We start from the raw sequence: 27,849 nt of genomic DNA on the forward strand, positions 1-27,849 counted from the left end.
TAGAACTGTCATGGTTTTTTTTTTCCCTTGAGAACTCTCCCTGACTCCATCTTTGATTGCTCGATTGTTGGAAACTTCATTAGGATTTTGTTCTGTCAGCTTTGTAGCCGTTACACACAAGTGCCATGAAAATCAATTCTGATACTGCCACGCAACTTCTAGTAACTTGTCAACTTAGTTTTGAATGTCAAACCAGTGTCAACAATCTGAAAACCACCAAGGTCCCAGAAGATACCTACTAATAAACGATACGATGTCCCTTGCTTTCAGACCTAGTTATCACGAGCTTCTTCATGTAGGAGTAAAATCTGAACAGTTGTGAGGGTGTTTACTTTCAGATGTAAGAGTTCCTAGTGAAACATTTTTAAACATTTCCCTAGAACAGCTTTTATCTTTATTTTGTAGATTTACTAGTAACATGTGGCTATCTGGAAAATGTGGTATTTATTAGAAGTGTAATTTAGCGGTTACTTTTTAAAATCTAAAGTTGTATGTTTTCCTTTTGAATGCCAGGGTTTATTGTTTTGTTTTTGGTGTGTGCGTGTGCACATTTGCAAGCCAGTATTGGACATTGAACTCAAGAGCTTATTGCTCTTGCTCCATTTTTGTCCATTCAGGGCTGAGGCTCCACCACTTGAGCCATGCCTCCAGTTCTTGCTTTTTGGTAGTTAATTGGATATAAGAATCTTGCCAATTTGTCTGCTCAGGGTGTTTTCCAACTTAGATCCTCAGATCTCAGCCTCCTAGGTAGCTAGAATTATAGATATGAACTGAAGGGAGTGTTTTAAACAATTTGGTTAAAAAGGTTACAAAGGTTATCTTTTGCAGAGGTGAACAGAGATACCAGAACGTTTTTTTTGCGTGTGACTTTGAGTGGAATTTGTGAAAAACCTTAATTGCTGTGCCTTCTTACATTATTTTTACTAATAATGTCTAGCACAGTCTACTAATGCTTGCTTACTGATTAGGTATCACTGCAGCATTGGGATACTGGATGGTATTTTAGCTGACTTATGTTGTTTTACCTCATGTCTCTTAAGATGCCTGAAGGAAGAGGTTCTCATTATTTTCTGCTGTGGAAAGGTAAAATCAGCCTCATGGGTGTCTTAGATGTTTGTATTATGGCATATTTGGGGAAGACATGTACTTCAGTTTGTTGAAAGTATTAGAAACTCATCGTACAACATAGACAAAAATAAGGTGCCAAATATGGTCTTAAGCTGTGAGCTTTTTGTCTATAACCTGAAGAAATGACCCCAGAATTAAGTAGAAAGGACCGGCAGTAAATGAGTGCAGTAGTGAGTACTATAGATGATAAACATCCCGTAAGGCAGTTCCTTAGGAATTGTTATGATGGGTAAAACTTTGGGAGCTGGTAATAGGTGTAGAATGAAGATAGACAAAATTTAGATAATTGAAGCTTTTCTCATATCTTAATGATAATGAACGAGTTGTGTAATTGGTTCTTCCTACTTCGAACTATTTCCTCTGCCTTTAGGTCTATTTGATCAGCCCTTGTAGTAGAAATAAAGTATAAGCCACATATGCTATTTTACATTTTTTTAGTAACTACACTAAAAAATAAAAATGGGTGAAATTAATTTTAACGTCTTCAATACATTCACAATTTATTTCAATGTGTTTCAAGTAGAGATTATTAATGGAGCTATGTGCCAGTGGGCCTGTAATCCTAGCTACTCAGAAGGCTGAGCTCTGGAGGATAGTGGTAGGATAAAGCCAAGAAGCCAGAAAACTTCACTAGACCAGCAAAAAGCTTGAGTGGAGGTGTGTGTCAAGTGGTAGAGCACCAGCTGAGCAAGTGTGAAGCCCTGAGTTCAAACTCTGGAACTCACCTCCTAAAAAGATTATTAATGGCTGGGTGTTGGTGGCTCACGCCTGTAATCCTAGCTTTCTCCGAGGCTGAGATCTGAGGAATGCCGCCGTTCAAAGCCAGCCCAGGAAGAAAAGTCCTTGAGACTCTTATCTCCAATTAACCACCAGAAGACCAGAAGTGTTGCTGTGGCTCAAGTGATAGTGTTAGCCTTGAGCTGAAGAGCTCAGGGATAGTGCCCAGGCCCAGAGTTCAAGCCCCATGACTGACAAAAAAAAAAAAAAAAGATCCCCCCCCCAAAAAAGATTATTAATGAATAGTTTACTGATTTTGTGCCAACTCTTCAAAATCTATTACATTATTTTACACTTAGCATCTCCTTTTAATTTATATGTTAGATTTTCACAATGCATTGATCTGTACTTAGAGGTCATTAAACTTCACAGTTGAAAAGGCCAGTTCATATACCCTAATTGTAAATGTAATGATTTTCTGGTCACTAAATTCTGGGTCAATTTTTAAATTAAATTCTAGTTTCTTAGTCACACTAGCCACATTTTAAGTCAGTAGTTATATATGGCTTCCTTATGGTCCAGCACAGTGTAGATCCAAGCAGGTATCACCTACTTAGTATTTATGGCTACCTGTTGCCTAAGGAATAAAATGCAAGCACTTCATGGCCTCCCCAATGCAGCACCTTCCTAGGCCTAAACCTCCTACTCATTGTGCCTTCTCTGGCTTCAGTGCATTAGCATTACCAGATTCCACGCAGTGACTTTGCCTTCAGTGTTATGAGTGGGCCCACATGGAGCCACACTGTCTGATTCAGCTTCTCAGTCTTCAAGAGGCTGTGTAAAGCACCCCAGGAAGGACTTCCTGGGGCACCCGTAACACATTTTTGTGCTTTCCTCTGGCTCTCTTTCATTATTATACTATGAGCTATTGAAGTTTGGGACTGTTTGTTTTTCCTGCATTTCTAGCCTAATGCCTTGAGTGTATTGTGCAAATGTTGAACACACTGTAGGTTATGGTGATGATGTTTAGTGGGTGGGACCACTATCAGCAGATGCATGGACAGACAGACATTGGATGTTTAGAAATTACAAAGGGGAATAGCCCAGGAGAGCAAATTTACTGGTGGAATTAAGAATAGTAGCTAACATTTAAAGTGATTCATCTCCTGGGCCAGGCTTTATTTGCTAAGGAAGCATTTTGTACTGAGTTTCATGTTGTATGGACAGCCAGATGATGTGAACATGTACAGATAGGTGAAGAGTTATATGATTTGGAAATACTGGCTGACTGAACCTAGTAAGGCTTCAATCTAGTCCTTAAGGCAAGTGTCTGTTTCTAATTACAGGGATATAAGGGCTGTGTCAGGTAGGGCAGCAGCTGACCCAAAGACTAGAAGAAGAACCAGGAATGAGAAAGGTGAGGATGGGAAGAAAACCTGGCAACTGAAGCAATTCATTTTAGTGAGAAATCAGGTTGGATATTTCAGGTGGCCAATTTGGGCTGCAGAAAACATGAGGAGGGATTGGAAAGGTTGGATTAAGAGTTAAATTTTGTCGAGGGGGGGGAGGGAAGGATGGTCATGGGGCTTGAACTCTGGGCCTGGGCACTGCCCCGATCTCTTCAGCTCAAGGCTAGCACTCTACCACTTACGGTTTTCTGAGTGAGTTATTGGAGATGACAGTCTCATGGACATTCCTTCCCTGGCAGACTTTGAATGGTGATCCTCAGATCTCAGCCTTCTGAGTAGCTAGGATTATAGGCATGAGCCACCGGTGCCTGGATAAGAGTTTAAATTTAATCAGGTTCCTATTAGACATTTTATATAGTCACATGAGGACTCAAACTCAAATCTTCTGATTCCACAAAGAAAATAGATTTGTCTGGAGACTTTGTAAAAGTGAAGTTAAATAGATCTTGGTCATAGAAAGCTTCTGATAGGCAGGGTCAGAAGAACTTGAGGCAAGCAGCTAAGATGCGTGAACCCCAGGTCTCTCTTCCTTGTTCAGCAAGTATAGGTGAGATTATGTTGAAAGTTTCTTCATATCTAAAAATCCAGTGACTGAGTGTAGAGGTTGTACAAGGTGAGAAGAAGAAGGAGGAGTCAAAGATGACTTGTCTGCACAAGTTTTGAAATCTGGGGATTAGCCCTGTTGGCTAAAATGAAGAGGAGAAAGAAGCATGTTTTCTTTTTCTTTTTTTGTTTTACTTTTGTTTGCTTATTTGAACACTACTTTTCTTGTAGCAAAGATGTGGTTAGTTTGATTTTAGGTGAGTGGAAAGTTCCTCTACAGGCAACGGAAGATAAAGGAAGTAATCCTGTGTGAGTAATTAGCATTGGAAATGCAATTGAGGAGTCTTTGAAACATGTGAATGCCAGTGAGCCCAGGAGCTGTAGGAAGAATGCAGGGAAGTACTGGGATTGATCAAGTAGAGGGAAAGAAAAAAAAATGGTAGGAAACTAGAATAAAACAGTGTCACAGAAAGAGCGGAAGTTTGTTTTTTTGTTTTTAAACAGATGTGCTGGGTATTATGTCATGTACATAAGTTAAATGTTTATTGATGGCATTAGTGTAATCTGTGGAAACAGCAGGAAGCTAGGATCAAAATTACATGATAATGAAGATAATTAAGTAGTGATAATCTATTTTATTTGCTTTCCCTAACCATGGGAGTACTTACCAAAAAATACCATAGTGTAGTTAAATTTGGAAATGGTGTGTGGGGGGGTGGGGTGGGGGGGATATTTCTCTTAAAAAAAAAGATATAAGGCATGGATGGGCAGTGGATTAGGTTTGTGTAGTAGGAGCCAGCTTTGGTGGAGAGAGTGAAGGATGATGTGTTTGCAAAGGCTTGCACAGCCTGGGTCTTCCAGGTTTCATCACTGGATTAGAAACCATCTGCCTCTGCTAGCCTCTTACATATTCTAGGACTAAGCCTCCAAAATGAACCTTTAGGGCATCACACATAAACCATATCCAAACATAATGGATGAGCTACTGCTTCCTTTTCTTCTTCTTGGCAAACTTGATTAAGTACAAGTAAGAAAACTGATTTTGTGGACATTTGCATATATTGTTTGTCCTAGAGACAAGTTGCGGCATGATGGGAAAGATCAATCACAGCGATCTTACCAGGACAGTGCTTACTACCAAAGCAGCTCTGTTACAAGTGATCCCATGGGAATTGTGGTGGCTCACAGTGAAGGGCCTTCATTATGATGTTTAGTCCTTTAGAACATGATGAGTCTTGTAATTTTGACAGACTGTTTGTCGGACAGCAAAGGGAAGTCTCTTCTGGAATATTAACACTGGGGCTCTTGTTATCTGTGAAATGTTGTAGGATTAAGACTGACTTTGGGAGCATCTACAACAGAAAATGTGCTTGATTTAGTAATTTCTCCTTTAAGGACATGTATGTTTATCTGGGTCAGGAGCTAAAACTAATTCCTCAAAAAGTGATTAGCAACCTCTCAATGAAATTTTCAAGATGTTGGTGAATAGACTCTTTATCAATAAGTTTTCTGATCTGAACTCTTTAAGAATTCAAAGAATATCTATGCTCCATTTACTTCTGAGTATCAGGCTTTAATAATTTCGAGTACATTGTTGGAAGAAAAATATACTCTATAGGGTAAAGAGGGTGATTTCAGCCTTTCTGGAACCACAGACACATGGAGACTGTTAAGTAACCAGCAGCTGCAGTTATTCACTTAGACTGAAGTGCTCCTCACAGAATGAAGTGCTCACATGGGCTGCCTGTGTGGGGTAGAAAACAAAGCTGGTGTGCATTTGTGGGAAATGCCTAGCTCACCAGTTTCAGGAGTATCTATCTCCTGAAACAACTACCTTGCCTTTCCTGAGAAAGTGTAATAGAAATTGTGTTGACTCTCACACTTTCAAACAGATGGTACCATTATACACTGTCATGTTTTGTGAATTGACTTATTTGAAATGTGATCCTCAGTGTTTATTCCAGGTGCTCACAGGTGGTTCTGATTAGAGAGATGTCTGGTATATTAGGTATGTCTTGTGGCTTGACACTCTACAGAAGATTTGTTGTTGGTCAAGAGGTCCCTGATTGCTTCTGTCTGTATCCAGTATCATCTCTCTAATAGTCAGCCTTTGAATGCTCATCAGTATGCCAGAAACTGAAATGTTGTAAGGTTCTTTTCTTCTTTCTCTGTTTTGGGACTTGAACATGGTATTTGATGCTTTTGCTCATGAGCTGGCACTGTACCACTTGAGCCATGCCTCTAGTCCCTCTTCTTCATTTTTATTAGTGTTTTTTTTTTCTCTTCTGGTACTTAAAATGTTGGAAGGAATAAGATGCCTGAAATTTCTATCTTAAAGCCATAGTCAGCAGTCAGCAGACACCTTGATCAGCCAGAACACATTTTTGTCCTGGCTATTTCAGAAGAATTGGTTAATAAATTATAAAGGAACAGTTCTTTTAGTTTGGGCACAGTGAATTTCCTGCCTTTATGGGCTAGTGGTAGGGAAAATGTTCTTAAAACCTTGTAACGGTATCATATCTAAAAGCTTGCTCGATCATAGCAGGCTTGTCTCATATCTAAAAGCATGCTGGATCGGAGCATGCACAGGCCTTGTCTCAGACTTCTTAAAAAATATGATTTTATTGTTATTATTTAGGTGTTGTACAGAGGGTTTACCATTTCAGAAATCAAATACTACATACATTTCTTTTTTTGAACAATGTCACCCCTTCTTTTGCTTTTCTCCAGTTTCCCCCTCTCATCCCTGCCCACAAGCTACACATTCCATTTTCTACGTAGTGTATACTGTGTCCCCTATAGCCCCCCACCAAAAAGAAAAAAAAACCCCAAAGCAAAAACAGATACCACTATTACCACCAGCAACAAAGAAACCCATGTTTCCATTTCCTGGAATTCGTTTTGTAATAGTATTTTAAATTTTCAGAGGGGTTATACCTTTGTATTCCTCTGGTAAGGGTATCCTCCTTGAGTCTCTGTGTGAATGCCTAGAGTCCTACATAAGTCATTATGTACAGTTGCATTTTAGATCTAGCTTCCACCTATGAGAGAAAATGTGTCATTTGTTTCTCTGAACTTGTCTTACCTCACTTAACATGATTGTTGTAGGTCTATCCATTTTCCTGCAAATGACGTACTCTTTTTCTTTCTAATAAATAAGTAAAATTCCATTGTGTATGTGTACTATATTGTAATGATCCATTCATCTATTGTAGGGCATCTGGGCTATTTCCATAACTTGGCTATCGTGGTGAGTAGTGCAGCAGTGAACATGGATGTGCAAGTGTTTTTTACAGTATCCTGACTCAAAATGTGTACTGGGTAGATGCCCAAACTTTTCTCATACACCTAAAAAATAAAAATATTAACCAGTTACATAGCATTACTTAATCCAGGAAAGCAGGTATGTTTACAGCTAATAATATAAAACCTAGATAGATTTTAAACCCCAAATCTTCTAGATTAAAATATCTTAAAGTATTCAACCCATAAACACAAGATGCATAAGAGTCATTTTCCTTTCGCCCTTCAAGCCCCAAGAAAAGAAAGGTAGTGCCAGGGCATTTCCATCTAAATATAAATTATTATTAAAAATTAAATTGTTATTATAAAGGTGATGTACAGAGATATTACAGTTACATAAACCAGGTAAAGAATACATTTCTCTTTGGACACTATCACCCCTTCCCTTGCTTTCTTCATTTTCCCTTCCATTCTCACAAGTTGCATAGTTCATTTTCAATATAGTGTCTAGTGAGTACCACTGCTGCATTTGTTCACCCTGAATATAAATTATTATCAACACCAAATGGAAGCAGTGGGAACATTAAGTGCCCTTTAATTTGTGGAATTGTTTCTTTGTATTTTTTTTAAAGTCTGTTCATACAAAAATTAAATTTGTCTTCTTTAAATGTTGTATTATGGCTACTTAATGGTTCCTTTCACTCCCAGATACTGTAGTTTGAACTCAGACCTCCAGCTTGCCAGACAGGTGCTCTAGAATTTAAACTTCATTTCCGGCTGAGAACATAATAGTCTGTGTATTTGAATTTTGATACTTGTCCATGATGAACCTTCTTCTGTGGGAATGGTGGTTGATGAGGATGGTGTATGATTGTAATGTTAACTTAGGTCATGCACCAACTTGTTGGGAACTGTCATGTGTGATGTCTCCTTTTCTTCACCTTGATTGTAGAGAGGTACAGAAAGCAGTCAACACTGCCCAGGGATTGTTTCAGAGATGGACGGAACTCCTCCAGGACCCCTCTGTGGCAACAAGGGAAGAAATCGACTGGACTACAAACGAGTTGAGAAACAACCTCCGTAGCATCGAGTGGGATCTGGAGGACCTTGATGAAACTATCAATATCCTTTTCTGTGCCTGTCTGTGCTGCTTGGGGTATATGCACAAGTGGACAAGTTTTACCCACATGTCTCAAGTACATGGATGATACATTTCCTTTTCTAATCGATTGTGTTGCTCCTGTTTGTATCATGACACACACACACAATTTTCCCTGTAAGCTAAGGTAGCATAGCCCATTTCCCCAGTGCTTAACACATCCTGTAGTTACAGAAGCAGCATATTTGGTTGTCTGACTTTCACTGTGGAGTCAGACTATTAATGTTCAGATTCTGGTTCCACCACTAAGAGGTAAAAGCAAACTTTTTCTCTCTACTCACACTGAGTAAAGTTTTTCTGATAACACATATATGTGAATATTTTCCCCCCACACCAAGCATTTCTCCAGCAGACACCAGGTGGAAGTCATGCAGTTGAATTTCATTTTGGCACTGTCTTCCTGGAGATAGTATCACATCCCATTGGAGCCAAGACTACTCCCAATTCAGATGCTTCTCAGGTCCTAGTTTCTGACCTATTCGTCATCTTCCCTCAGAGCAGCTCATAGAATTCAGGGAGACACATTACTCATGTTCCCATTTATTATAAAGGCTGTTATTGGCGGCAGGGGGCAGTGCAGGGGAGAGAGAAATAAAGGCTATTACAAAGTAGGCAGATGAAAGAGATGCTTAGGACAAGGTATGGGAAAATAGAAAAGGACAATACTCTTTTCTGGAGCACCACCATCCACCATCTAAACAAATTCAGACAGCTATCTTGAAGCTCCTGTTACCCTATCCATTTGGGGAATTATGGGAGCTTCATTACATAGGCATGATTCATTACATCATTGGGCATTTAACTCCCCGAGGTAGGAAGTAGGTTGAGGCTGAAAGTTCCTACTCTCTAATCACACAGTTGATTTCTCTGATGAGCAGCCCCCATCCTGAGGAGCTCTGTGAACTCCTAGACCATAGTTACCTCATTAGCATACAGAATGACCCTTACAACTTAAAGAGATTGCAAGTATTTTAGGAACTATGTACCTGGAACTGGGACTGAAACCAAACATCCATTTAATACAGAATCACAACCAGTTACTGTGACTTTGAGCACATTGCTGAACCTTTCTATTTCAGTTTCTTCTTCAGTAGAGAATTGGGATAATCAGAGTACTTACTCCATAGGTATTCTTGTACTCGTGTACATGGGTAGAGGGTTACATAGGTAAAGAGCTTAGAATGGTGGCATGGCACATAGTAAACTTCTAGAAAACTTTCAGCAGTTGTGTTGGGGATGTAGCTCAGTGGTACGGCGTTTGTCCAGCCTAATATACAGGGCCCTGTATTCTATCCCCAGTACCACAGGGAAAAAATAGTATTTGTTATTATTATATAGATTTATATTGCATACTGATATACTACAGACCAATGTTATCCATTGTTTATCAGAGAACAAAAGAAAATATTTTTGGTTGTTAAGAAGTAATGTTAAGGGGCTGGGAAGGTAGCTCAGTGGTAGAGTGCTTGCCTTGCATGCATGAGTTCAATTCCTCAGCACCACATAAGCAGAAAAAGCTGGAAGTGGAGCTATGGCTCAAGTGGTAGAGCACTAGCCTTAAGCTGAAGAGCTGAGGGACAGTGCCCAGACCCAGAGTTCAGGCCTCATCACGGACCTAAATAAATAAAAATAAAAGAAGTAATGTTAAAATTCTGCTACATTGGAGAGTTATCTGTTACTGGGAAACTATTGAGTAAAAGCAGGTTTTCCTATTGATGTTCTAAGATCAAGTCCAGACACCTTACTGATGAATTAGAGATCTGTTGGAAGCTGAATTATGTGGGCTCTTTTCAACTAAAAAACTAACCAAAACTTTAGATGGAAGATAAAACAATTGCATGTCTGTGTTGTGTTACTGTTTTCTATAAGTGAAACAAAACATTAAGGAAACCAGCTTGTTTAAGGATCACCCACTAGTTAGCACAGGTTAATATGCAGTTGATAGCTAGTGCTTACTTGCTATTATGATCCTAGGTGCCTTTTAGGTTATTAAAGGCAAGTGTGTTACATAAAACATAGTAGGTGATGGATCAAAATCACAGTCTTATTCAGATACTTCTTCCTTTGAGATAGGAGGGAATTAATAAAGATCGGGGAAGATTTAAAAAGAAACAAAACTGGGAGGACCAAGTATAGTAGTTCAAGCCTATAATCTCAGCAGTCAGGAGGATATAAGAAGAGGATCACAAATTCCAAGCCAGGCTGAATTATGTAGTTGTTTGTCACAAACAAAAGAAATGATGAGCTAAAGTTTTGAGGGATACTCATTTATTTAGTAAACGTTTCTTTCTTTTTTGTTGGTTGTGGGGCTGGAACTCAGGGCCTGGTCACTGTCCCTGAGCTCTTCTGCTCAAGGCTACCTACCTCTCTACCACTTTGAGCCACAGCTCCACTTCGTTTCTCAGTGGTTAACCGGAGATAAGAGTCTCATGGGGACTTTTCTGCCAGGGCTGTCTTCTAACCCCCATCCTTAGGTCTCAGACTTCTGAGACCTAAGCCATGAGCCACCAGCTCCCAGCAAACATTTCTTCAGTGTACTATGTCCCAGGCATTTTGTTGGATTATTAAGATTAGGTTAGTAAATTAAATAGTGTACCAGCCCTCACGGAACTTAAGGTTGAGAACAGATATTAAATAATAACACATATTACCTAAAGTCCAGGCTAGAGTATAAGATAGCTTCTCTAAAGGTTTGATTTTTTTTTTTTTGGTAGAAGAGAGTATTTTGAAATGAAAATTGAAAATGCTTTTAAACACTATCATAAATCAGAAGATAAGTGTTGGTAGGTCAGGAAGAACCCAGCTTTCCTGTGATCAGAGAGGCCATAAGTATAGTAAATACAACCAGTAGGAGCTTGTGTGTATATGTGTGTGTGTGTGTGCAAACACACATGCAAACGCACGTGTGTGCGCATGTATGTGCCCTGGGGATTTAACCCAAGGCTTTGGGTTAGGCAAGCTATCACTAAGTTATATACTGAACCTTTTTTTTTTTTTTTTTGTCTGTTGTGGGGCTTGAAGTCAGAGGCTCTCTCTGAACCTCTTTGTGCTCAAGACTAGTGCTCTACTACTTGAGCCACAGTGCCACTTCCAGTTTTTGAGTGGTTAATTGGAAATAAGAATCTCATGAGAAGCCGGGTGCTGGTGGCTCATGTCTGTAATCCTAGTTACCCAGGAAGCTGAGATCTGAGGATGGCGGTTCAAAGCCAGCCAGGGCAGGAAAGTCCATGAGTTTCTTACTTCCAGTAAACCAACAGAAAACTGGAAGTGGCTCAAGTGGTAGAGCACTAGCCTTGAGCTGAAGAGCTGAGCCCAGGCCCAGAATTCAAGCCCCATGACTGACAAAAATAAAAAATAAAAATAAAAAAGAGTCTCATGGGGACTTTTCTTTTCTGCCTGGGCTATCTTTGAACTGCAATCCTCATATTTCAGCCTCCTGACTAGCTGAGCTTACAGGTATGAGCCACTGGTGCCTGGCCACCCTTTATTTTTTGAGAAAGGGTCTTGTCCCGTAGCTCAGGCTAGCCTGTAACTTGCTTCCCTCCTCTGCATCCGAAGTACTGGAATTACAGGTGTGTACCATTATAGAATACCATAGCAGAAGCTCTTTCTTAACTGGGAGACCATCTCACTTGTCGTGGAGTGAAGGAGTCTTCACATTGTTATGGGCAGAGAAAGTTTGGGAATGTTTAGGTTCAAATTGTCTTTGCTTTCAAAAAGTTTGGGTCAGCTTTTACTGATGGCATGTAAAACATTCTTTAGTTTAACTATATGTTGTTAGGCTTTTGATTGTGGAATTGCTGAGCCTTGACTTTCGACTCACGCATAGTTGAAGCAAATCCTAGAAAATTCAACCTTGATGCATCTGAATTGAGTATAAGAAAAGCCTTCATTACAAGTACTCGACAAATCGTCAGGGTAAGAAATAAGATCTTACTTACTGTGTTACCTGTGTAAGAAAAGGCCAAATTTCTTAGAACTCTTTCCTGTAATTGTAAACTAGTAGGTCAAGTCTCAGGCCATGTTTTAGTATGAATTCAATGTCAGTTTCCCACAAACAACTTCTCTGATTGAGAAAACAAAAAGAATGTTTTTAGTATTGTATGGCTTATTAGAGAAAAAAATAAACTACTGGCTATGGAAAGCTTGTTGTAATATATGATCTACTTGTTCATGTCTCTGATTTCTTAAACTAGCAAGTTCTTTTCCTTGGTATGCTTTGTTTCTGGACAAATGGAAGAATTCTGTTGTAGAAGACATTTGATGGATGGGTAATCACTTGTGTTCTGAACATTGCAAACCCTCTCCCCCCCCCCCCCCCCTTGGTTTGGATGATAGTCTCTTCTACCATCTGAGTTGCTTCTGGACTCTTGTAGCCTATGTTATTGACACTGTCATATACAACTTGGCAGCCTCTCAGGATTTATCCAGAACAAGCATCTATCAGTGTGGGGAAAAAACCCAACATATGCACAAAACGTAGTTGACTAAATTTTTAGTCCCTAATTTTTAAAAATACATCAGTTATTAAAAAATGTACGAGAGTATGGTTTAAACATAATCTTGCATCATTAAGATGTTTTGTATTTTGAAACTATATGGCCAAGCTATTTGGTTAGCGTAACTAGATGTAAGAGAACCAGATGTCTTTAACATATGTACTAGAGAGCAGCCTCTTTGAATAAAAAGACTTGGGATCAGACCAGTGCTAACATATGGCAGGAACCTTGGTGTGTATTTGCCAAAGACTTTCTGTCATGTGATTTCCTCTTGAAAGTATTTGAAATGCTAGGTTATCATTGAACTTTATATATTGTTTCTATTTAATTCAATAGTTGCATTTCTGTATACTTATGCCTAAATTGTTTATAACTAAAACCACATGGTAGAAACCTTTCTGACTTACGGTACTCCCATCTATGAAGTAAGTGTTTAGATTGTAGTCTACTAATATCTAGCCAGTTCAAAATGCTGTTCTAGTAGGCCCTGTTGGTAGATGACATCTTTTGTATAATGACCTAATTCCCTGGTTGTTTTTGATGAATATAATTTTCTTTCCTTCCTTTTTTGTAATAGGTTTTCAGAAAGATGCTACCGTCAATTGTAATATTTAGTGGTGGCTTGCAGGCTAAGCAAATACTCTTCTTCTTTCTTTTTTGGTGCCAGTTCTAGGCTTGAATTCAGGGGTTAGGTGCTGTTACTGTACTTTTGTGCTCAAGGCTAGCACTGTACCACTTGAGCCACAGCTCTGCTTCTGGCTTTTGAGTGGTTAATTGGTGATAAGATTCTCACACTTTCCTGCCCAGGCTGCCTTTGCAACACAATCCTTAGAACTCAGTCTCCTGAGTAGCTAGGATTACAGGTCACTAATGCCTGGCCTGGAAAGGTTTCAAAAGTGCATTCATAATAAGGAAATAGCAATGGAACTGGGTTGAATTTCTTCTAGAATCTTGGTCGTGATGACAGTTATTGGTTTTTATGACAGAGAAGCAAGATTTCCTTTTCTGGATGAAAATGTTGTCTCTTTTTCCTAAATTCCCTACCAGTTTGGGAAAAGGCAAATTTGGAATTGGTGAAAAATTACCTCTATGTCTTGCAGCTGTGGAACTTGGTCTTACATCCTCCACTATTCTGCCAAAATGGGCCATGCAGTTTGGATCTAGAATTTCAAAAGTGGAAAAAATAACAAAAAAACATCTGGAATATAATAATGTGGAAGGTTCCATATAGTTTCTTAGAAAACCTTTCTTTTGAAAAGAAAGGTTTTTTGAAAGGATATTAAGCCATAATATGATCTCATATCACTTACTAAATACTAGTTATATAAAAATATTCTTGTCTTATTATTTTTAAAAAAAGTACATTCAAAGGATTATTTTAACTCGTCAGTACATCAAAATTTTGCTGTAGATTGGCCACTACTGGCCAGTTGTGAGGTAATAGTATTTGACAACTCTTCTGCTTTGACTTAAATAAATTTTACTTGAAAGTATAATAGAAGAAAGTAGCAGTGATGCTAACGTGATTAAAAATAAAAAGAAGAAAATATATTGATTGCAGTGTTGCTTTATTCAGCTAAACAGTGTTTGTATAGGTACCTCTAGGTTCTAGATGGAGGAGATTGATAAGAGAGGTCAGGAAGTCAGCAGATGTGGAAAGTAAGACAATACCAAATTCAGATTACAGGTTTATAAAAATTCTTGTTACTGGGGCTGGGAAGGTGGCTCAGTGGTAGAGCACTTGCCTTGCATGCTCGAGGCCCTGGGCTCGATTCCTCAGCACCACATAAGCAAAAAGAAAAAAGCCGGAAGTGGCGCTGTGGCTCAAGTGGTAGAATGCTAGCCTTGAGCTGAAGAGCTGAGGGACAGTGCCCAGGCCCAGAGTTCAGGCCCCACTACTGGACCCCCCCCAAAAAAAATTTAATAAATAAAATAAAAATTCTTGTTACTGTTGTCAGTTGGCTCTCATTTAATATTCAGATTTTTTTTTTGTCGGTTGTGGGGCTTAAACTCAAGGCCTGGGTGCTGTCCCTGAGTCTCTTTGTGCTCAAAGCTATTGCTCTACTACTTGAGCCACAGTGCCACTTCTGGTTTTTGAGTGGTTAATTGGAGATAAGAGTCTCATGGGGACTTTTCTGCCCTACTTGGCTTCGAACCACAATCCTCAGATCTCAGCCTCCTGAGTAGCTAGGATTATAGGTGTGAGCCACCTGCATCCGGCTCAATAAGTTTTAATATACAAGTCAAAATATAGCATTGGTTAAGATAGCTAGTGTGGATAAGATATCTGATGTGTTCTCTGATAATGGAATGTGAGGCCTCTGAGTAGGAAACCCTGGGATTTTTTTTTTTTTTTTGGGTCCGGTCATGGGGCCTGAACTCTGGGCCTGGGCGCTGTCCCTCAGCTCTTCAGCTCAAGGCTAGCGCTCTACCACTTGAGCCACAGCACCACTTCCGGCTTTTTTCTTTTTGCTTATGTGGTGCTGAGGAATTGAACCCAGGGCCTCAAGCATGCAAGGCAAGCGCTCTACCACTGAGCCACCTTCCCAGCCCAACCCTGGGATTTATGATGTCTCATTTGTTCAGCCTGGAAGACTGTGAGATGGAAACGGGCATTTATTGTTCTTTTGCACATGAACCATATTTTATTGGGACTAACTGCTTCTTGATTGCTGGTTTTAAACTTCATGTGTTGGGAAGAGGATAAGTAATTAGGTTTTTGGCATAATAGATGGTTACAATGTTTTAAAATGGTTTAGTAACAGCTTAAAATTTCATATCCCAGTAAGGAAGGTGAGCTTCTGTGGAGTGTCTGTGATTTTAACCTACATAGATAAAAGGTCATCCTGGAAGTAAAAGCCATAGCTCCTGAAGCTCCTCTACCTGCAGCTGGGGCCTCATGCCGGCTGCCCATGACATGACTACCAGTGCTCCACGCATTCTCCATAGTTTTTATTAAGCAAGATCTTAAAATCTGAGATTGGAGAATAGCATTAAAATCTTGGTTGTAATTTTTTTTAGTCATTTTCCTATCAGTACAATCAGGGCGTGCTAGACAATCAGGCTACTCTGGAGTTACATCTGCAGGCCACCTTTATATTTTCTTTTATTCTGATATGGGATCTTGAACTCAGGGATTTGCCACTTGAGCAAGTGCTCTAGCTCTGCTTTTTGCTGGTTATTTTGGAGATGGTGTATTGAGTTTTCTGCCTACTCTAGCTTTAAACTGTCATCCTCTAGGTCTCAGCCTCCTGAGTAGCTAGGATTATAGGCGTGGAACATTTTGAAGTTGTGATCTTACTGTTTTTCAATTACATGTCTTAAAATTTTTTTAAGTAAAAATTATTTATACTTACTATTTAAAAAATGCTAATAATTGTAATTGTAATTGAAAGATGTCCCTCCATTCTGTAATTTGCTCCCTAGATATAATCGTCAGTATTTTTCTAATCATTTTGTGGACATTGAAATAACATCAATTCTTAAAAAGAAGTGACATGATATTCTGTAATTTTTTTTTTCTGTGAAAATGCATATGGTAAATTGTGTGGGAGGCTGAGATAGGAGGAGCTGAGCTTCAGGCCATTCTTGGCTATGTACTTGGCTATGTAAAAATTGTACTTTGGACACGATCTTATATCTATGCATATATGTGTATATATATGCCACACTGTCTAGTAGAAAGATATGTGAACCATTGTGTTTTGTAAAATTTTCTGGTATCCACATTAAAAAAATAGAAATAAGTGAATCAAATATAGATTATTGAGCCTAATATATCCAGACGATTATCTGAACATGCAGACAACATAAGAAATATTTATGAGAAGCTAAATTTTGTTTTGGCCTTTTGTACTGAGAATTCTAGGAGCCAGGCGCCATGGCTCACATCTAGTTACTCAGGGGGCTGAGGTCTGAGGATCGCAGTTCAAAGCCAGCCCAGGCAAGAAAGTCCTTGAGACTCTTATCTCCAATTAACCACCAGAAAACCAGAAATGGCACTGTGGCTCAGAGTGACAGAGCATTAGCCTTGAGCAAAAGAGCTCAGCGCCTATGCTAGTTTAAACCCCACAACCAATAAATAAATAAATAAAATTCTAGGGCTGGATATGTGGCTCAAGTAGTATAATACTAGCCTAGCAAACACAAAGTCCTGATTTCAAACACCAGCATTCATGGGAAAAAAAACTCAAATATGAATTTAAAGTCTGGGATTTTACATTTAAGTGCATCTCAATTCAGATGTGAATTTTTCACTGGAAATATTTAACTTATATTTAGAATTCATAAAACAACTGAAAAAGTAGATTTATAAACTCAATTTTCTCAGCTACACTTAAAAATTTTTCTAGTAAGAGAACATGTTTCAGTTAATTAAAATAAATGGATTCAGTTCCTTGATTGTACTGACCCTGTTCTGAGTGCTCAGTAGCTATAGTTGGTTGTTGTGTCTGTTCCTGGGCCTGACAGCTTTAAATGGTCCTTTGTTATAATTGTATACTTCCATATGGTGGTAATATTGACTTGCCCGGTTACTGTGTTGTTGACTGCTGTTAATCATACTTCATATACTATCTCTTAATTGTGCTTCTGTGATATATTACCCAAATGTGTAGAAGTAGTAGAGAAATGGGGTAATTTTGTCCGTCTTAACACTGATATTAAAAAAACGTTGTGAAGTCTTGACCCCAGATCTTTTACGTGAAAGAGTATATGACTGAACCTAATGGCTTCTGTAGTCTGGCTCTGCTAAGATTTAGTTATTGACCTAGCAGTCAAAAACTGTACTTTAGGTACCAGTGGCTCATGGCTATAATCCTGATTTAGGAGGCTGAAGTATGAGTTTAGAGTTTATTATCTCCAATTAACCAGCAGAAATCTTGAGTGTAGCCCAAGTGTTAAGAGTGTCAGACAGGAGCAAAAAAGCCAACCAAGAGTGCAATCCCCTGTACCATAAATAAATAAATAATAAATATTTAATTAAAATCTAGGGGCTGGGAAGGTGGCTTAGTGGTAGAGCGCTTGCCTTGCATGCCTGAGGCCCTGGGTTTGATTCCTCAGCACCACATAAGCAAAAAGAAAAAAGCCGGAAGTGTCGCTGTGGCTCAAGTGGTATAGCGCTAGCCTTGAGCTGAAGAGCTAAGGGACAGCGCCCAGGCCCAGAGTACAGGCCCCACGACCTGACCCCTTCCCCCCCCCCCAAAAAAAATCTAGCTTATACTTTGAGTATAAGCTAGATTTTTCTAAGTATCCAATTAGAATACCTGTTTTAAATATTGATTAATTTCAGAGTATATTATAAAAGGATTTATTTTTATAATCTGTTATTTATTTATTTATTTATTTATTTATTTATTTATTTATTTATTTATTTATTTAGGTCATGGGGCTTGAACTCTGGGCCTGGGAGCTGTCCGTGCATTCTTCAGTTCAAGGATAGTGCTCTATTGCTTGAGCCAGAGCACCACTTCTAGTTTTCTAGCGGTTTATTGGAGATAAGAGGCTCACCGAATTTTCCTGTCCGGGCTGGCTTTGAACCGTGATCCTCAGATCTCAGCCATCTGAGTAGCTAGGATTACAGGTGTGAGCCACTGGTGCCTGGCAGATTATATATATTTTGTTTTGTTTTATTTGTTTTTTGGCACTACTAGAACTCAGGGCTTATGCTTGGCAAGCAGGCCCTTTACTTCTTGATCTATTCCTCCTACTCTTTTTCATTCTGGTTAGCTTTGACATTGGGTTTTGCTTTGTCCAGGTCACCTTGGACTATGATCCTTCTGTTTTTGTTTCCTGAAGTAGCTGGGATAACAGGCACATATCACTTGTAGCTTTTTTTCTCCTGTGGAGGAGTCTCACAATTTTTGTTTATTTTCTGTGCTGGTCTTAAGTCTCATTCCTCTTGATCTTCACTTCCTGAGTAACCTGGTATGAGCCACCAGCACTGACTAGACTCTATATTTATTAATATATTCACCAAGTCTATCTTCCCTGGTCTGATGGGAAAAATCTGTTAGTTCTACTTTTGCAAAATTTATTTTTGAAGATTTAGTCCATTTACCATCTAATTATTATTTGGAAGCATTAGTATTAAAAAATTTTTTATTGAAGTATAACAATACATAAAAATTCATGTATCCTAAATACACAGCTTCAATAATTTATTAACTGGGTACACTCACCTGAGCAACTCCCAGAAGCATCATAGGGCATGACCAGATGCCACCCCTATCCCCAGGCCTCTCTGCGCTCCATTTCAGTCATTACCTTTGCCCTCACTGTCCAACTTCCAACCACAAAAACACATTCTGCTTATGATGCTTGAAGGCTAAGAGACTAATTTTTTCTGTATACTTTTGAAAGTAGCATGCTTATTGTTTTGTGGTTTATTTGTTTATTTATTTTCTGTCATGGGGCTTGAACTCTGGCCTGGGCACTCCCTCAGCTCTTCAGTTCAAGGCGATCGCTCTACTACTTGAGCCACAGCGCCACTTCCGGTTTTTGAGTAGTTTATTGGAGATAAGTGTCACGGATTTTTCCTGTCTGGGCTGGCTTTGAACCATGATCCTCAGATCTCAGCCTCCTGAGTAGCTAGGATTACAGGCGTGAGCCACTGGCGCCTAGCATGGTTTTATTTTTTAGAAAGACTTATAAAATGCATCAAGTGCATTTAAAAGCATATAGTAGGGAACATTTCAGATATGGTGCTATGTAGTTATTGGTAGATAAAGTTTATGGAATATTGGAATGTTTATCTTAAACTCTAATGGGTAAATAACAGTGGCAGTCCATAGATATGGTGGCTACAGCCATCTTGAGGTTTCTAGATTTGTGTAAACGAGAGGTTCTCAAGTTTTTAAGACATACCAAAAGGATTTGTTAAAGTGCATCATAAAAAGTTGGACCTAGGCTAACATCTGTCATCCTAACACTCAGGAAGCTGAGATATAAGGATTGTGGTTCAAAGCCAGGGCAGGAAAGTTCATGAGATTCTTATTTCTAACCACCAAAAAGTCAGAAGTGGAGCCGTGGCTCAAGTGGTAGAGTGCTAATTTTGAGCATGGTCAAAGTGAGCCCCAGGACACACACACTCTCGTAGATGTGTGATTAAGGCACACACACACACACACACACACACACACACTTGACACACACACACACACACACACACACACACACACACACACACACTTGTAGATGTGTGATTAAGACCTAGAAAGTGTCTTTTTTGTTGTTAGTTGTGGGGCTTGAACTCTGGGCCTGGGGCACTGTCCCTGAACTCTTCAGCTCAAGGCAAGTGCTCTATCACTTGAGCCACAGTGCCACTACCATTTTCTGGTGGTTAATTGGAGATAAGAGTCTCACAGATGTCCCTGCCCAAGCTGGCTTTGAAATGCGATCTCCAGATCTCAGCCTCTTGAGTAGCTAAGATGACGCGTGAGCCACCAGCGCCTGGCTGAAAGTGGAATTTTAATAGCCCCTCAGGTGTCTGACCCAGTAAATCATCATGTGGGCTCTAAGGGGACCGGTGCTACACAGTATCATTCACTGCTGTGTGCCTGGCATATAATAGACACAGGAAGTTTTTGCTGACTGAGTGATTGAATACTTTAAAGTTGAAGCAGGGTGGTTACTATTCAAATTTACTACACAAGGAATTATAAAAGCCACCATACTTTCTGACTTTGCATTCACTTGTCATGGGTCTTGGAGGGAGTTTCTTGCCAACAAAATGGTGCAAAGTACCTTGACGCCTTGTTGGTTTTTCTTTTTTCAGAAAACAAAATTGTATTGGAATTAGCATGTACTTTAAATCATTTTCTAGCATATCAGGTTGTAATTAAATATAAGAAGCTAAGTCACTAATAGAAAGTGTTTGCTAAATATATATGGAAGATAAAACTATGGAATAAAACATTTTGAACTCAAAAATAAGTGTTTGCTTCAGATTAAGTAATAGATCTATTTGTTCCTATGAAACTATTCTTGATACCTCTAGGAATTATTTTTGTTTAAAAGAAGAAAATAACAGATTATGAATATTTTGCTATTGTATGGAATATTAGCCATGATTTTCTTTTATGGATATTTTAAATTTATTTTCTGGTCTTCTGTTTGTCTGTTAGGACATGAAGGATCAGATGTCAACTTCATCTGTGCAGGCATTAACTGAAAGGAAAAATAGACAGGTGAGAAAACATCAGTATCTGTCAAACCAATCTCCCTTCCTTTCTCCTTCCTTCCCTTCCTTCTTTTCTCTTTCTCTTTTGCTTTCTTTTTCTGTCTCTCTCTCTCTTTCTCCCTCCTCCCTCTTTCTCTTTCTTTCTTTCTTTCTTTCTTTCTTTCTTTCTTTCTTTCTCTCTCTCTCTCTCTCTCTCTTTCTTTCTTTCTTCCTGTCTCTTTCTTTCCTTTCTGTTCTTTTTTTTTTTGGTTGGTCGTGGGGCTTGAACTCTGGCTTGGGCGCTGTCCTTCAGCTCTTCAGCTCAAGGTGAGCTCTCTACCACTTGAACCACAGCGCCACTTCCTTTTCCTACTTTCTTTCTGCTGTCTGTCTGTCTGTCTTTATTTCTGTCTGTCTCTCAGTATTTCCATGTCCCAGGCTGGTCTTGAAGTGGTCATATTCCTGCCTCAGCTTTGATTTCGGGCATGCAGTACATGTCAGGCCCAGAATATAAGTATCTGTCCAAGAAAATACATAGTTAGATATTTGGAATTTTTAAATGCTGACCGTTTTGCTGGGTCATGAGACCCAGGGCCTGGACACTGTCCCTTGGGCTTTTATTTTTCTTCTTTTGGTCATGGGGCTTGAACTCGGGGCCTGGACACTGTCCCTGAGTGATTTTGTTCAAGGCTAGTGCTCTACCACTTTAACTGAAGCTCCACTTGCAGTTTTTGAGTGGTCAATTGGAGGTAACAGTCTTCTTCTATCTCTTTTGCATTTATTTATTTATGTATTTATTTATTTAACAGTGCAGCTAGGAAAAGCCATTGGCTAGCTTATCCTCTGTGGCACTCACTCTTGAACGAAAGTAGTGAATGGCCGTAACTGGCTGGTTTGGAGTTTCTTTGTTCACATTTGACAGCTGAAGCAGTTGTGAAAGTGAGGTACCTGGTAACATTTGTCCTCTGCTACTAATAATATGGATGCTTTATTCTCTAGATACTGTAATTAAAATAACAAAGAAAATAAGTATATGCATTGTCCTTCTAAGTTGAGCTTTGAATCTCATTTTAGGCCATGAAAGAAATGTCATAGAGCCTCAAGTTTTCAAGGGTTCTCTAGATACTCTAGTGGGCAAAGTTGCCTTAGTGCCAGGTCCCAGGTGCTGCTAGTCTGGCACTCAGTATCCTCTCCCATTGTGACAGATTCTTGGAGTCAGACTGATAACTTCTAAGCAATTTCACTGTAAAATCTAGGTGATTCTAAAAGCATAACTGATACACGTCCCCCATAAGTGTACACCCTGGCCGATATGGGAGCACATAGACTGAAGGAGCCCCAATTTTCTGCCAGCAGCCTAACTCTGCCTTCATTTTGGCCCTGAAGAAAGTATCACGAGGTCCATGTGTTCTCCATGAAGTCCTTAAGAGTTTGGAATCAGAATGAGCAGGTTCTTTTCACAAACCAAGGCTGAATCAGGGCAGAGCCACCCTGTTTTTCCCAAGAGATAGTCTTTTGACAGGGCTGAGCCCCACGGCTTGGAGCTCTCATTAAGAACTTCTGGGCACCAGTGGCTCACGCCTGTAATCCTCACTACATAGAGATCTGAGGATTATGGTGCAGAACCAGCCCGAGCAGGAAAGCCTGTGAGACTTACCTCCAATGAACCACCAGAAAACCGGAAGTGATGCTGTGGCTCAAAGTGGTAGAGCCTTGAAAAAGTGCAAGGACAGTGCCCAGGCCCTGAGTTCAAGCCCCATGACCAACTGAGCAAAAAAGAACTTCTGAGAACTGAATGTATGAGGAACTCTTCTGATAATAACCTAAGAACTTGATACTCTGCATCCTGAGCTTTCTACTCCTAGCTCCTGGAATCTGGACAATAGATGGAGTTCACCTCTAAAAAGTCATGTCAGTGTCAGTATGGAAGAGGGGAATGGAGACCAACTACGTTGGTCAGGCTTTTAAATGTACCAGGGATAAATACGCTTGGGCTGGGCATGTTGGCTCATTCCTGTCCTCCCAGCTCTGGGGAGAGGCGTAGATAGGAGGATTGCAGTCCAAGGCCAGGGTTGGGCAAAAACACAAAACCCCATTAGAAAAATGACTAAAGCTAAAAAGGGTAGGGACTGTGGCTCATGTGGTAGAGTATCTTCCTGGCAAATGTGAGGCTCTGAGTTCAAACGCCAGTACTACCAACAACAACAAAAGGAAAGCTGTGCCTTTATCTTGTGGAATTTTGGGCAACACTGTTCAAGGGAAGAGTCTTGGTCACCAGTATCTTCTCAATCTTGTCTTGGTACAGTATTGCCATGAGCAGTTATTTGGCCAGTTAGGTGGGAGGGATCCTGCTTCAGATCATTTGCCACCACTGAGCTTTCACATGCCTATCTGCCTCTTATATGGGAAGATACTCAAAAACCTGACATTTGTGGCTAGACATTTCTGAGTTCATGTTTAGGAACCCGGCTCTGGCCTCTGGGAGCCCTGGTGGAGATCGGGATTTCAAGGCTGGCCCAATTTTCACATCAGGCTCTAATAGTCATACCTGACTGGGATAGCAGTCCTATATTAACTCTTTGGGAAGCCTGTAGCCTTCCCTTTTTCCTTTTGCTAAGGGGCTATTAATTAACATTGCCATTCTGGGAACACTCCTGCCCTCCCCAGAACTTCAAAACTTTGATGGATCTTTCATTAAGACTCCAGATTGGTTTGACTAGGCCCTTGGGTCCCTGGTGTATGTCCAAGGCTTCTAGGAAGAGCTGCTCTAAGGAGTGTGTACTTTTTAAATTGTAAAGTGATAAACAGGTCAATGTTGGTTAGTATAAACATTCATTAGCATTTTAAGAGGACAAAGCCATTTGTGGTGTCCATTGGGAGGGCTTGGGAAAGGCCCTTCCTGGCATTCCTTAAGTTGGATCATCCAGGGTACCAACCTACACTGCCACATAACCTGGTCAGGTTATGAGAAGTGTGAGCACAGTTTGTATCAGTTCAGAGATTATACCTGCCTGTTGCCCCTGTCTCTGGTTGACCCTTCTCACACAGGCCCTGCTGGGAGACAGTAGCAACCAGAACTGGAGCACTGGAACGACACATCAGTATGGGCACCTTGATCGTGAACTGCAGCTAGCCAATTCCCATTTCATCGAGGAGCAACAAGCGCAGCAGCAGGTACCCTGAGAATAGCCGGGCAAAGGTGGGAGGTGGGGTGAGGTACTTCCCCCCATTCCTTCTCCAGCCATGGGATTCATTGCCTAATGACAGTGGGTTAGGTCAGAGCTTATGCTTTAGTTGATTATGTATGATTACATACATGAAAAGTTTTTAAATCTTTAGAAAAAATACACATTTGATTATAACAATCTCAGGGAAAGCTGAACAGACATCAAAAGTGACAGGTAAGGGTAAGAATCATTTTTAAAATGCAAACTATCTTTCTCCAACCTCTTATTTGTATGCCCTGATTTTTTTTCAACATAGCTACTCTCAGAAAGATGGAGTCCTTGTTTAGTTTGTTGAAAATCATTAATTTGGTCAGTTATATAAAAATATGATGGCTTTGTAGAGGTTGAGGGGTAGAAGGAAGTGAAGGTATTATGTGCTGCTGTTTTTAATGTGAAATCATATTAGTAAAAGGAAGCTAATGATAATCTGAGGATTTGAAGTCAGCTGCTTGTTAAAACTCCTTAGATACTGTGCTTTATGTATATATACATGTTATCTGTTCTTTTGTTCTAGTTCCAGAAACGTGTCTGCTATTAACCAAGCAAAAAAAAAATTTTATAGAAAATCAATGAGATGCAACACAATGAAAAATAAACATTTATTTGCTAGTAGTTGTCGCTGAGGTAATTTATTACCACAGGGCCCCCTGGGTTGTCCTTCAAGAAGAAGAAAAAGACCCTGTGTGTATAATTTTCCCATACAACCAGAAATTTGCCAGGCTCTCCTGCATTTAAGCTGTGGTGCTGTTTATGGACTGAGACCTTGACCTTGGCAGTGGGCTTCCTCTTCCCAAACATCCCCATGACTCTGGTCAGCTGTATGTGTGCTTTCAGCCATTGTGTGTTCCTTCATTGGCCCTCAGCCAACCAGAGTAAATCTCTCTTGGTGGTTTCAAGCCCTGCTGACTGTTCACAAGTTGGATCAGCAGGAGATATCAGTAGCTTGACAATCCAGCCATTTGAGCAGTGTGTTCTCAGAGGCAACGGTCTGGTCCTTTGATTTCTGGGCTTTGCTTTTGAATGTGAATTGTCCCAAGCTGGCAAAGAAACTAGCAGCTGCTAGAGTGCTGGGCTTGGAACCAGGTAAGATGGATTTTAATTGCTTATTTCCGTTTCTCTGGCACCAGTTGATTGTGGAACAGCAGGATGAGCAGTTGGAGCTGGTCTCTGGCAGCATTGGGGTGCTGAAGAACATGTCCCAGCGCATCGGAGGGGAGCTGGAGGAACAGGCAGTGTGAGTATTGAGATGCCCTTCTTTCTGTAGTACATCTGAGGGGAAAAAGCACCCTAAGACCCCTGAAATTCTTAGTAGTTACATGGCTAGTAAAACTCAAATTTTATGTGTAGCTGCAGTTTTTATTCTGATACACAGACCAGCCTCCTCAAAGGAGCAAATGTATTGAATAAAATTCACAACAGGGTTTAGGCAAAGTTAATACCTCCTAGAACAGATAGCAACTCTTCTAAGACAATAGTTGAAGCATAATTAAGAATGAGAATGTGCTGAGTGCTAGTGGCTCATACCTATAATCCTAACTATTCAAGAAGATAAGATCTGAAGATTGTGGTTTGAAGCCTGCCCAGGCAGGAAAGTCCATGAGATTCTTCCTTCCAATTAACCACCAAAAAAGCCAAAAGGAGAGCTATGGCTTACGTAGTAGAATGCTAGCCTTGAGTGAAAAAGCTAAGGTACAGTGCCCAGGCCCTGAGTTCAAGCTCCACTGCTGGATCATACAATTTTTGCTTTAAAGAAAATAGGCAGCCATTGAACCTGAGAAGCTCATGCTAGGAGCTGCCTTAACTGAATTATCCTGTAACTCCTGCTGCATTCAATAGAACTCTGCTTTTTTCTTCAATTATATCTTTATGAAAAAGCTTAGAAATTTTAAAATTTATCTTTCCTTATGCTCTGAAGTATGATAGCAAAAGTTGTGTGTGTGTGTGTGTGTGTGTGTGTGTGTGTGTTTAATTTGGTTGCTGGGATTGAAGCCTCAATTCAAGATTTTCAACCCGTTCTTGGCTTATTTGCTCATGGCTGGTGCTCTACCACCTGAGTCATACTTCCTGTCTAGCATTTTACTTTTTAGAGTTGGGGTCTCATAAATCTTTCTGCCTGGACTGGCTTGGAATCATGATCCTTCAAGTCTCAGCCTTTTGAGCTGCTTGGGTTACAGGTACCTGGATATAAAGGCAGCATTCTTTTTTTTTTTTTTTTTGGTCAGTTGTGGGTCTTGAACTCTGGGCCTGGGTGTTGTCCCTCAGCTCAAGGCTCAAGGCTCTACCACTTGAGCCACAGCACCACTCCCGGTTTTCTGGTGGTAATTGGAGATAAGAATCTCACAGACTTTCTTGCCTGGGCTGGCTTTGAACCATGATCCTCAGATCTCAGCCTCCTAAGTACCTAGGCTCACAGGTATGAGCCACTGGCGCCCAACTAAAGGCAGTATTCTTTTTTTTTTTTTTGGTCCGGTAGTGGGGCCTGAACTCTGGGCCTGGGCGCTGTCCCTCAGCTCTTCAGCTCAAGGCTAGTGCTCTACCACTTGAGCCACAGCACCACTTCCAGCTTTTTTTTTCTTTTTTGCTTATGTGGTGCTGAGGAATTGAACCCAGGGCCTCATGCATACAAGGCAAGCACTCTACCACTGAGCCACCTTCCCAGACCCACAGCAGTATTCTTAAATGCTGCTGTACAATATTCTTTTACAGTTTTTTTTTTCCTGGAAAAAAATATGATGGTATTGTTCAGAAACTCCCCTACCCAATCTTAGATTCAATGTTAGACACTCATTTATTATCAATTCTTACTGGATATGTGTTCTATATCAGTTCTGGGGATATAGAACTAGAATAGACAGTGTCCACCATTCATAGAATTCATCACTTAGTGGGTAGAGCAGACATTATAGAAATGAAACATGATAGTGAAGCTGAAGACCACTGTAGACGGTAGAAGAAATGCTGCTGCCTGGAGAGTTCTGACTTAGCCCAGGTTCCCTGAGAAAGGGAGGTTTAACTGAAACCTGCAGGAAGTATAGGAGCTAGCCAGGAAAGTGAGAGCCAGCATTTGTATGAGGACATACATGATCATGGGATGGATACCAGGAGGGAGAAAGATTACCAGTGAAGACCTAAAAGTACAGACGTGCACAGAGCAGAAAAGCTCATGTGTCTAGCATGGGAGCCAAGGGTCAGGCAGAAATCCAAGTAAGGAGATGGAGAACAGACCTGGAAAGGCCTTGTCGGCATGGGTAAGGAAGCAAGACTTTTTCTTCCAAGTGTGATGAGAGACCAGGAAAAGGTGGTATTTGGGGTGATGGCATGATCAGATGTTGGAAAGGTCCATCTGGCTGGTTTGAGATGGTGTACTAGAGTAGAGTTAGGCAAAGATACCAGGTAGGAAACATACCAGGTAGACATGCAGGTTTAATTTCTGTCTAAAATGAGTTATCCTAAAGTTTCATGTTGAGATAAGCTTGATAGACTCTAAGTGAAGCAACCAGATCATAGAGAAAGGATAAAAGACTTGCAGTTAACAATGGTGAATTGAGCTTGGTGCAGTGACTTATGTCTGTAATTCTAGCTGCTTGGAAGGTAGAAGACAGAGGATCACAGTTCAAGGCCAGCCTAAGTGAAAAGTTCATAAGACTCCATCTCAACCAATAAAAGCTAGGTGAGGAAGTATGTACCTGTTATCCTAGCTATGTGG

The 27,849-nt window shown here is 40.2% G+C and overlaps 1 protein-coding gene across 1 annotated transcript in view; it reads left to right on the top strand.

Annotated features, from left to right (window-relative positions):
- Stx6 (syntaxin 6) overlaps window positions 1-27,849 on the top strand; it is a 48,476-nt gene that overhangs the window by 1,041 nt on the left and 19,586 nt on the right. The window contains exons 2-6 of the mRNA XM_070034328.1: window positions 8,053-8,222; window positions 12,083-12,177; window positions 20,882-20,944; window positions 23,965-24,090; window positions 25,271-25,377. Of these exons, the coding sequence (XP_069890429.1) occupies window positions 8,053-8,222; window positions 12,083-12,177; window positions 20,882-20,944; window positions 23,965-24,090; window positions 25,271-25,377 (561 nt within the window). The remainder of the gene's footprint in view (window positions 1-8,052; window positions 8,223-12,082; window positions 12,178-20,881; window positions 20,945-23,964; window positions 24,091-25,270; window positions 25,378-27,849) is intronic.

The sequence above is a fragment of the Dipodomys merriami genome, unplaced genomic scaffold (genome assembly GCF_024711535.1).
Source record: "Dipodomys merriami isolate MVZ:Mamm:240054 unplaced genomic scaffold, mDipMer1.0.p SCAF_24, whole genome shotgun sequence".
Classification (NCBI taxonomy): Eukaryota; Metazoa; Chordata; class Mammalia; order Rodentia; family Heteromyidae; genus Dipodomys; species Dipodomys merriami.